Here is a 12,131-nt window from a genome sequence, read left to right as displayed (position 1 = left end):
TGCAGCTAAACGACCCTGTTACAGGAGTGATGGCCTTCCAAGGACCTCCCTGCCCTCCTCCTCTCCTGGGAGAGTCATTCATTCATTCATTCATTCATTCATTCATTCATTCATTCATTCATTCATTCACTCGTTCATGAGGTCCCCCCTGGTGAGTCCCACCCATCCAGGGTGGACGAGCACTCATGGACATTCTCCCCACGGGCAGCGTCAGTTCAGTATTTGGAATGACAACACTCAGGGTACACATTAGAAAAATAAACCCACAAAGGCAAAGCCTGCCTTCTTTATTTTCGGCTGCATGAACTGATGGCCATCCCTTGGGCCAGACCCACGAAGTCTTGAGGGACTTGGAGCAGCAGGAGTGGACCGTTTGGCTCGAGCTGGAATTTCCTCTCTGTTCTTCTCCACTCCCGCCTGGAGTGGGAGTAGGAAAAACTGCCCTGCTCCGCCAGCAAGAGCCTCTCCTTTCCTATTTCTCTGTCAAGTTCAGAAACGGGGACACCCGCCTGGCCTCAGTTGACCCACGCCTGCCCTGCTGGCCGTCCTCGTGCCTCTTTGCCCCCCTCACAGTGGTCACGCTGAGAAAGCTTTCTTGCCCCAAATGACAGTTCCTGCTGCCTCGTGCAAGCAAGGAATGAGCAACACTTATGCCGTTCTCCCTCTCTTCCTTGAGATGACCCTTTGTTCTCAGAATAAGAAATGAGAGCGCTGATGACCTCTTGAAGAAGCTGGAAATGCAACACATTTATTTAAATTATTTCCTGATTGCAAAATACCCTGGTCTTGGCTACGCAGACGCACTCAGCGTCTAAGCATGAAATGAACTTACCTTGTTTCCCAATATTTGCACACTGCAGAGCCTCCTGGGCGGGCTGCACCAGGAAGTGAGCCCAACGGGAGAGCTGTGCTGCTCAGGTAAGATGGACAGGTGGCTCGGACGTGGTCAGCACGGAAATGTGCTGGGATGCTGTGTGTGCTTTAGAAGTGTCTTTAAAATCTCAAGAAGTGAACACTTCTCTGAAGCGTTTTAGGCTTTAGGCACCCCCCTTTCATTGTATACTTTGTGGGTGTGTGGGGGTTGTCTGTCGGTCTTATTTACTTAAGATGTCTGCTTGTTTTCAAAAGTTACTACGAATGGATGCATATAGAGAATTGGTCAGCTATCTCAACACGTACTAAACGCCCGAGGAAGGAGTGTGGCCTGACGACACGTGCTCTGAGCTGCGACGTGACCCACCCCTGCCTGGGTGACCTGCCTGACTCACGCAGCCTTTCTGGCTCTGAGTTTTGTGGTCTGAAGGAGAACCTAAACAGCGTTGTATGAAGTCCTAGCTGCAGCTTAATTAATAGGATTTCAGTCAGAATACCACATTTTAAAATTGAGCAGACACAGGAGGAGCTTCCTGTGTTCTTCTAGATGATTCCACGCAAATTACTTGTTTTTGTATTTTTAGTGGCAATTGAAGAGTGAGAGTCTCAGAAGTGGGGGCTGTTTGGTGAGATAACAGACTGTCCCTCCACGCCACCCTTCCGCTCCTTTCTGGGAAGCATGAGGGAAGGGGAACTTGACTCACAGTTTGTCGGCCACAGGGGTGGGTCACATACTACCCCGTTGTAAGCCGTACTACTGTAGCCCAGGTTTCTCCATGTGCACTGCTGACCTTGTGGGGCTGGATAACCTTGGCTGTGGGCCGTCCTCTACACGGTAAGATGTTTATCAGCATCTCTGGCCTCTACTTGCTAGATGCCAGTAGCACCAACCCTTACGTTGTGACAACCAAAACCATCACCAGACTTGATCAAATGTCCTCGGGGGTTTTCTGGGGGCAAACCCCTGCCCCCTTGCGTAGCCCGCTAGTGGAACACTGAGCTAGGCATGACCTCCCTTGGAAGGGCAGGGACAGCGTGGGCTTTACATTTTGACAGTTTATCCTGATACTTTCATTCAAAGCTTTTGGTCTAAAAATATGTGTGGAATGATGAAAAGGAAGTACAATATAGTTAAAAAATCTTTAAGAGATTGGCAAGCTCTCGCAGACCAAATTATTTCAGAACAATTTTAACTTGGCCTAAATTTATTTTTATCAAACAGAAGAAAGGGTATCAGCTGAAGGTCATTCTGATAGTGATCCCTTCATTCTTCTGCCCCCTGTCCCCCAGTTTGTGCTTTGTCCAGCTAAACTCCTCCAAGGAAAGCAGCAGAACAGATGACCCAGAGAGTTTTCCCACCCAAAGGAGCTGGAATAGGGAATTTTACTTCCCACTGGGCAGAGATGGCCAGTGGACGTCGGCAGGCCAGGCTGTAAGAGGGAGGTGAAGTGGTGGGGTGAGCCCCAGGAGGCAGCCTGGTGTGAGTGTGGGAGGACCAAGGACAAGGGAAGAGGGTGGATGTTGTTTTTTAGGGTTTAGAATAATAATAGGCTGAACGTACACACTCAGTGGAACTGGCAGGGGAGAGGCACACGGTTGTCTCATTGTCTCTGGGACCACCAGTGACTTGGCATGTAAGTTACTTAACAGACATTTGTTGAGTGAATGGATGAGACCTTTGAGATGACTCAAATGAGGGATTATACACGCAGTGCCCATGGGGGTCAGGTATGTATTCTAAGTGTGGGAGGGGGCGAGCCGAAGGCAGAGGGACTATGCGCTGTACCCAACAAGGGCAGCTGCTGCCACTATGACTCTCCTCAGCCGCAGACACGTGGCGGACACTTACGACACGCCAGGTGCTATTCCCAGGGCTGTGCTTGTATTATTTCATTAAGCTTCATCATATGTAATTTTAAAAATTAGAAAATCGTGGTATGTGAAACCAATGAAGCCGTGACATAAATGCCTTGAAAGACGGGCTTCTTTCCCTGGTCCCTTTGTTCCCACACTCAGCTGGGTTTTGAACTTCTGCCCGATCCTCTACCTCGAGGAGCTCACGTTCCCCGTGTACAAAGGACGCCCTCCTGTCTGCCCCACTGCCCGTTGTTCCTTTGCTATTTCTCAGGCTCCTTCTCCTTGCTCGTCTTTACTCTTCTGCCCCCACAGCTCAGAGGAGGCAAGGACAATACGACTGTTATATTCCTGGGAAGAACCCACATTTTGGATTCCAAATGTTAAAGCAATCTGTCTTTGTTTGTTTGTTTGTTTCTTTGGCAGGGGAAACCCAGCATGTTGTGACAGTTGTGGAGCTAATCCTCGCTTGTAAGAAACATTAAGTCTCATGAGATCTGAAAGGATCGTTTTCAAGTGTTATTTAACATTCACAAAACAATGCTTTCATAACTTGAAAGTGTCCCAAGCCTTTAGGATAGCATTCTTCCCTTAATGTGTGAAAATAAGGTCCTTTGCAGTAAAAGAAAGCGTCAACTCGGAAATGTAAGATACTGGAACAGCCAAGTGCCTTCTTGGTGGTGAACATAACGTCTGCGTAAGGCCACAGGAGGGATACAGCCAGAACGAATCTTCTTTCATTATATTTTGGGTGACTTCTTTCCATCTACTTTCTCCAGGAGAACCCGTAAGCAGTGAGTATTTCCATCGAGCTGTCAATGTGAATGATGAAGATTTGCTGGTTCGCCTTCTTCAAGGAGGGTGAGAGAACGCCGCCATTGAAAAAATTGTGGGTTTTTTTGTTTTTTTTTTGCTTTTAGAATTTTTTAGTGTCCATGAAGTGCAGTGAACTGCATGATACAGCTTTATTTTATTTTCCGAAAATGTCCCATGCTTTTAAACTGGCTCCAAAATTGACCTCAGGTGACTGATGTGAGTTTGGCATCGTCAGCAAAGATGACGATAGAGGCCCATGTAAGGGTTATATGTCGTGATTATTTAATGGAAACTGAAAAGGGGAATGACAAGTCTGGGTATCATATTTTCTCCCCAGAACTAATTTCTGACTCTTGCTTCGATGCCATAACGTAGCAGTAAGGCAAATTTCACCCCAAATGCCCACGTCTAATTCCTAACAGAACTAAGTCATCACTAACTCAGCTGTTTCTAATTCAAAGGGCTGGTAGAACACTAGAGGGACAGTGGCGGATGTAATTTCTGCAAATGAGGTGTTTGAAGCTGCCTCCTAAACGAAACAAGGGGCAATGTCGTCACCTAGATTCTTTTTGAATCAGTAGTTTTGAGTGCCCTAGAACACAAATCTTCTGTGAATTGGGGCTCCTGTACGTTGGAGAAGAGAAGGTTTCCCCAAAAAGCAAAGCTGCTAAGCTGACATTTAAGCCCTTTGTGCCTAGCAGGTGAGATGGGAATCGAGGCAAAAGCGTGGCTGTCCAGCCCACGGGCTCCTGTTCATGGAGCGTCTGCAGCCAAGGTGCCGGGTCCTTCTCAGAGTGTTTTATCAGCTCGCATAATGGTTTTGAGTTGAAGGGAGTGCCTCTTTTAAGTGAAATTACAGCAATTTTCTCTTCTTTTCTTGTGAATTTGAAATATTCGGCAGGGCAGTCTAAGACAACACAAATTTAATGGCCCAGAAGAAATTGGAATTTTCGGTAAAATGAACCATTCTAGCCACCTGTGCTCCACACGCATGAGAAGTCAGCTGCACATTTACAGGGAGCCATGCTGAGCATGTTAATTTTTTCTTTTTTCTGTTTTTCCCCAGCAACGTGAAGGTTGATGTCCCCAATAAGTTTGGCTTCACGGCGCTGATGGTTGCTGCCCAGAAAGGTTACACCAGGTGGGCTGCATTCCTTCTCACCTTTCAGGGAGGGGCTGAGGCCGCTTCCAAAGACTCCGGTCAGGGTGGGGAAGGAACGGAAGAGGTGCTGGACGAACCCCATTTCTTTTCTCTTTCCAAAACTGTGCCCCGTACGGGCTGAACAAAATCTCAGCTGTTTTTCTCCTAAAGTTATAGGATGTGCATGAGAATGTCTAAAAATGTGTACTTATACGGTGAGGAAAAGAGGTAGCCATTTAATTAAACTTTGCAGTATATTTTATATGTCCTGGGAAAACTGGGTATTAGAGTTTGAATTTCTTTAAAAAAAAAAAAAAGAAGAGGACTATTAATTCTGGAAAACAAACTTCTCTGATAGGTTGCTAAGGTATAATTTTCACTGATACACTCCATTACCTCTGTTCCACACAGAGGCATAAATGCTAATAGCTTATTTTTCAATCATATTTTAACTACTAAAATGCCATTATGGAAAAAATAGAAATGTATTTTCATTCAATGCTGTCATTTGAAAATATATTTAAAATGGTCATTGACGTGACAGTGAACTAGTTTGATAGTCCAATTTGTTTTTGTGCCATAGTTTGTTTTCAATGAATAATTCATGTAAAAGGTAAAACCCCATTTCGTGTGTGTGTAAGGGTAGTTTGCTGGTTTGCCCTGTCTTTAAAGCCAGCTGGTCTCTGAAGATGGAGAGGGATAGAGAGGGATGTATTGGGAAGACATGTCATAAATATAGTGGTTTTCAATTTTACTGGATTATCGCTGGTTCCTACTCATTGAAGCTACTTATCCAGCTGTGTTTAAATTTGTCCCCTTTAGGCTTGTGAAAATCCTCATTTCTAATGGCACCGATGTGAATCAGAAGAATGGAAGTGGCAAGGACAGGTAGGTGGATGGAATATGCCCTAAAAGTTCCCATATTTGTGTTGCTAGGCTTGTGCCCAGAGGGGTTTTGATTTAATGCAAATGTTTGATCATTTCTTTTGGCAGTACTGAGAGATAAAGTACCATGTCACAAAGGAAAGATAGCAAGGACGGAACTGTCTTATTCATTTGCTCCCTTAGCCAACAGCGTATTTATGGGGTCTCTATTCTAATGCAGATATCTCCCCTCAATCAGTGCCCAGCACACACACACTGAATGCTCCGTAAATGATAGTTATTAACGTGGCATCACCAGCTCTGTGCTGGGCACTCGGTTGTAAGTACTTGTGGCACTTTGTACCTCCCTAAGGGCTGTCATTGCATTTTGCTTTCCTCTGTGAACTAAGTTTCTAGTGCTTCCAAAGACGCTAACAGCAATCAGAAAGGTACAACCTGAGAACTTCCTGAGGTGAAAGGGCTGAGCGCCTTACAGGAGGTCACGAAAACAGCATGAGCCTTCGAAATCTATACTTACAGATGAAAGAACGTTTTAGAAAGACTTGAAAATGGTCACTAATCAAGTAATTATACTTAATTAATTAACTTAAATCAACCAGTATGTACTGGATGACTACAGGTTCTGTGCTTGGCACTTGGGTAGAACAGGGAACAAAATGCAAAGCTCACAGTCATACAATGCTACACAGATCCAAGGTTTGTGCACTGCAAACTAGCATCTAAAGGTATCTACCAAACACTGATCATAGATCGTAGGCCACAAAAAACACATCAATTTCTACAACCGGAAAGCCTGCTTACTATACTTGCTGCACACAATGCAGAAATAGATTTTGAATAATAACATATAAAAAAATCACTTATAAATTTAAACAGCAGTTTTCCAACTAGTTCCTAGGTGATGTGGAACTAAGCCATTAAAACAAGAAGGTTGGAAAAGAATAATAGCAATTTAAAAAGAAAAATGAAAAGAGAAAAAATTTGAGAGGTAGGAAAAGGAAAGACTTAAAAGTAGAAATTGATTAATTAAAAAATAAAGATTGAGATGTGTAAGAGCTGCCTCTTCAACAAAAATCTCTTTAATAAAATAGGACCAGTTTCTTATAAATCTTAGAAGAAAAAAAATTAGGAAATTGAAAAGGCACATAACTGTGGTTATAGAGGAAATTCAAACATGAGAAGAAAAACGGGGCATTTGCATCTAAAGGAGTAGTTTGATCACTTCATTGAAATGGCTGCTTTTTCTGAGAAAATTGAAACCACCAAAATCAATCCAAGAAGCAGAAAACCTGAAATAACCAATACCCATACAAGAAATTAGAAAATTTATTAAAGCATTACCTCTAATATAGCGTGACTGTTCTACCAGTCAGCTTGTTTCGTTTTCTAGGTGCTGATAATAACCTTGAACTTTTCCAGAGCAGAGAGGAAGGAAGCTGGAAAGCTACAGAGGATAACCTCATTGCTAAAATCTGATAGTAAGAGAAAGAAACCTCTTTGTATGTCTGTGTGTGTGAAGACTTTTATATCTCTCTCCTATCTCAACTAAGTGGGCTGTGCAGGAGAGTAAAGATATCTAGTATTAGGAAATTTTGTATCACACTTCTCACCAATAGACTAAAGGTGAAAACCTGGGTGTGTGTAGATGCGGAACAAAAATTCCGTGTAACACATCACATCAAGATACTTTAAAAAGTATCTTATTTTTTTAAAGTGCAGGATACTTTCAGCCCTGGGACAGTGTCTGTCATATGGGAGTGAGTGAACCCTTTGATGGCATCATACAAACTTGTCTATCATCTCAGGTGATCAGCCAGTGTCACCCTTAGTGTTGACAGATTCCTTTGAAAAATTAGTAATGAAGCCCATGGTCAAGAGAGAGCTCAATGTCAAATCCCAACTCCTGTCTGGATGGGGTGCGTGACCTTGAGCAGGTTACTTAACCTCTCGATACCTCAATTTCCCCATCTATAAAATAGGGATAATAGAAGTACTTACAGGTTTGTGAGCATTTAATGAGCTGTATATGGAAAAAAACACGTAAACAGTGCTAGGCATATAGTTAACTACAAGTTACATATTGCTATTTCACGATTAGTATTTTGGTAGGCTGATCAGCTCAGCAGGACATGAAATGAGGTAAGAGGCATGGTTCCTTTCCTGTAGAACCAAAAAGAATCAGCTTTCAAATATTTGGACTTAATAAGGAGGTTCAGTAAAATGGCCAGCTATAAAATAAAGAAAAAAAATTTCTTAAATAATAGTAATCAATAACTAGTTAATAAATACAATAAGGGAAACAAAGTAGAATAAAAAATAAAACATCTGATAAAAGTAAGAAATTTATATACAAAAACCTATAAAAATGTACTGAAAGATAAAGATTTAAAAACTAGGGACATATACCATATGCCAGTATAGCAAGATCAAATATTATAAAATTTTCAATTTTCCCTAATTAAATGTAGGTTCAGTGTGGGCTCAAATGGAGTTTTTCTTGAGAACCTGTCAAAATGATTCTGTAATTTATCTGGAGGAACAAATAGATGATACTAGCTACCAAAACTTTGTCAAATAAGAATGTGGGAGGACTTGCTTTGACAGTTATTTAAATGCTCATAAAATTTTAAGTAATTATGGTAGTATGATACTGGTACAAATAATTGGAAAAAAGATAAATAGAATGGAATATAAATCCTAAAATCAATCTCCATAGACATTAGAATTTAGTACGTGATGACGGGGGAAACACATATCAATGAGAAAGGTGCTGGAAAAACAGGCTACTTGAAGAAAAAAAAAATTAAGCTAAATCCCGGCCTTCCAGCATGCATCCAGATAAATTCCAGGTGAATTAAGAATTAAATGTAAAAAACAAAACCATAGAAAACACAGGCATATACTGTGTTTCCCTGAAAATAAGACCTAGCTGGGCCATCAGCTCTAATGCATCTTTTGAAGCAAAAATTAATATAAGACCCGGTCTTATTTTGCTATAAGACCAGGTCCATTATATTATATTATATTATGTTATGTTATGTTATGTTATATTACATTATGTTATATTATATTATATTACGTTATATTATATTATATAATAAAATATAATATCATAGTATATTAAATACAGTATATTAAATATGTTATATAGTGTTATATAGTATATTAAATATATTATATTATTAAATATATTATATTACATTAAATATATATTATATTATTTTTATATAATACTATATAACATTTAATATGCTATAATATACCATAATATATACTCTATATTACTATAATATACTATAATATAATATATTAACATACTACAATATTATATTTTATTACATAATATAATATAATATAATATAACATAACATAACATAGCATAACATAATATAATATAATAATATCTGGTCTTATAGTAAAATAAGACCGGGTCTTATATTAACTTTTGCTCCAAAAGGCGTATTAGAGCTGATGGTCCGGCTAGGTCTTATTTTCAGGGAAAAAAGGTATCTATCTGATCTTATAATGTGAAAGACTAAAGGATTATGAGAAATCACGAAGAAAAATATTAAGAATACATCATACATTTAAAAAAACTTAGTTACAAAGTCAAGGACAATCTGGGGCAAGATTTGCAAACATAGACAAATTACTGGCAACTTTAACTATAGAAAATACATACCTATTCTTAAACCCCAAAAATCTATACACAGAAGAAAAAGCAATTTACAGAGAAGACAATTCATAACAGAATAAGTTAATTCATATGAAAAATGTTTAGCCTTGCTAGTAATGAATGTCCACCTATCATATTATCAGTTAAAACATGATGGTAGTGTTGGTATGGGGTGAGTAAAATGGACCCTTTCAGATGCAGTTGATACAAGTGTGACCTGATGTGACCTTTCTGGAAAGGAACTTGGCAACATGCATCAGATTCAAACACCCTCAACCCTGGGCAGGTGAAGGGCCGCTCTCTTCTTCCTGGGAGTGTCCCAGAAATGGAGGCCCCGTGTAAGGACACAGCTGTGGTCATCAGGTTCCATTCCAGCCCCGTCTGGGCTGGGGCCTCAGGGCTGGACATTCCATTTATCATCACGCAGAGAGAGACCTTGTACAATTTTTTTTTATTGAGATATAATTTATATGCCATGCAATTCACTTCTGTAAAATGTACAGTTCAGCATTTTAAAGTATATTAACAGAGTTGTACTGTCTAATTCCAGAACATTTCAGAATGAAGCACTGTACTCATGAGCAGGTACCCCCACTGCCCCGGCCGGTTTCCTCTCCCCTTAGCCTGTGGTAACGACAAGTCTGCTAGTCTGTCTCTCTAGAATGCTTTCCTGCACATTTCATATCAGTGGAATCATATAATATGTGGCCTCTGGTGTCTGGCTTCTTTTATTTAGCGTTGTGTTTTAAGGCTTATTCGTGCTGTAGCGTATATCAAAAGTGTATTTCCTTTGTATGGCCAAATACTACTCCATTGTATGGGTATACCACATTTTGTCTATCCATTCACTAGTTGATGGACACATATACATTTTCTACAAATAATTTTCATGGCTTTTCCACTCAAATTAAGACTTCTTTCTCAGGGTTAAGCCAGGCAGGGTAACATGTGGACCTGAGCTTGGTGACTATACTTACAGCCAAACGCGGCTGCTTCCGTATGTTGCAGTCTGATGCTGGCGTGCTACGCGGGACACCTGGACGTGGTGAAATGTCTCCGAAGACACGGTGCTTCCTGGGAGACGAGAGACCGAGGCGGCTGCACGGCTCTGCATTGGGCCGCAGATGGAGGCCACTGCAGCGTGATTGAGTGGATGATAAAAGATGGTTGTGAGGTATGGGGTCTGCCTTATGAACTGCACACATGCTGTTAAGAACCTGAAATGCTGTGCCCCAGGGTCACGGAGAAGCAGGGCCTATTAGTTGAACTTAGAAATGCCGAAGAAAGTTCTCTGACTTCTCAGCAAGAACGCTCCTGAAACCTTGGGAAAAAAGACCATCATAGAATTGACATGATAGTGAGGCTTTGGACTGGCATGGAGGAAAAAAGAAACAGAGTTGAATCCAGAGCCAGGCCTCATACTTTTCTGCTTCACCTACTTTGTTTATCCCCTTGCTCATTCATTCATTCATCTCTTCATTCCATCTCTCAGCAGTGCTTTTACTGAGCATCTACCACGTGCCAGATACCCAAAGGTGCGGGGGCCACAATAATGCTAGGAACTCTTACAGCTACAGTATTTCTTGTTGCTTCTAGAATTAGATTGTTTTTAGTCTTGGTTTGCTTTAAAGATTCGTTATTACAAAAAATTTCCAAAGAGAGAACTGAGTATATCAAGAATAGAGCATGTCAGCTCTTAGTGTTTTTACCTGGAAGCAGGAGTGCTGGGTCTGCTTTTGGTTTCATGTTCTCAGTACGTCTACATTTGAGTTAGCAAATAAAAGTGGAGTCTGGACTTCTGAAGATGGGTAAACAGAGTTAGCTTGAGGATGGTAATGGCTGATAATTTTGAAAATTTTAGTTCAAGACTTCAAAGAAGTCAAATAAAAATTTCAAGGTGTGGAAATAAGGCACGAAGAACAAAACGCTGTCCTGGTTATGATTGCCAGATGGGTAGAGTACTGAGAAATTCAATTGGTGGCCTGGAAAACTCACAATGAGAAGAGTCCCGCATCCTGGAAGATGTTAGTAGATTTGTTCTAGTTTGTCTCTGAAGTGTGGTTAAGGAAAGCCAGACTTAAGTTGCGGGACCTCACGAATTCAGGGACCGCTTTTTGCAGGCTGAGAAAAGGGCCCCTGGAAGGAAAAATCTCGGTCCTTAAGATAATTCCTTTTAATAACATTTCTTGTTTTCTTTGTCTGAGAAACATGCGCAAAAGGTCAAAAGGATTAGCCTGTGGGCCTCGGTGGCAAGGCTGGGCCACACCTGCCTTGTGTGGTAGGGACAGCCATGTTCCCTTGTTTGGTTTATGATGAACTCCGCTCATGCTTTGGACCCAAATAAAAGTCTGTAGCTGAAAATGAAGGTTGGCTTTTGCTGAAAGAGGGGCAGGTCTCTGCCATGAACATTTAAATATTGGATGTGGGAAGTGTAGGCTCTCTGGGCTTCAGATATGAACACACTTCTTTGGGGGTGAATTCCATCTTTTTCTGTAGACCTGGGGCTATAGGAGTGTGTCCACTAAAGATTTCTGTGTGGCTGGCAGATGGTGGATAGATGATGTCATCATGAGCCCCCCATGACCTTGGCTTTGCAAGACGGTTGGACGGAGCTGGGAGCTAATGGGGCATGGCTGCCACCCTCTTCCCGAATGTAATAATTCATCCTGAGGGGGACCAACTTGCATGAGGAACCATTTCTGCATTCAGTGAGCCAGCCATGTGACCCCAGGAAAGGCACTGAGTACTCGGCGACTTGGTTTAATCATTTGGAAACTTGGGGGGATAAAAATACCTACCCTTGTTTCACCCTCAGGACTAAAGGAGAAGGTATGTGTGAATGTGCCTTGAAAACTGTATAAAGCACCATGTAATACGAGGTGATCA

The 12,131-nt window shown here is 41.4% G+C and overlaps 1 protein-coding gene across 1 annotated transcript in view; it reads left to right on the top strand.

Moving 5' to 3' along the window:
- Window positions 1-12,131, top strand: part of FANK1 (fibronectin type III and ankyrin repeat domains 1) — a 71,482-nt gene that overhangs the window by 55,698 nt on the left and 3,653 nt on the right. The window contains exons 4-7 of the mRNA XM_081074234.1: window positions 3,507-3,588; window positions 4,610-4,684; window positions 5,507-5,572; window positions 10,254-10,419. Of these exons, the coding sequence (XP_080930360.1) occupies window positions 3,507-3,588; window positions 4,610-4,684; window positions 5,507-5,572; window positions 10,254-10,419 (389 nt within the window). The remainder of the gene's footprint in view (window positions 1-3,506; window positions 3,589-4,609; window positions 4,685-5,506; window positions 5,573-10,253; window positions 10,420-12,131) is intronic.

Source organism: Rhinolophus hipposideros (assembly GCF_964194185.1).
Source record: "Rhinolophus hipposideros genome assembly, chromosome: 15".
Taxonomy (NCBI): Eukaryota; Metazoa; Chordata; class Mammalia; order Chiroptera; family Rhinolophidae; genus Rhinolophus; species Rhinolophus hipposideros.
This window is presented reverse-complemented; position numbering and strand designations above follow the sequence as displayed.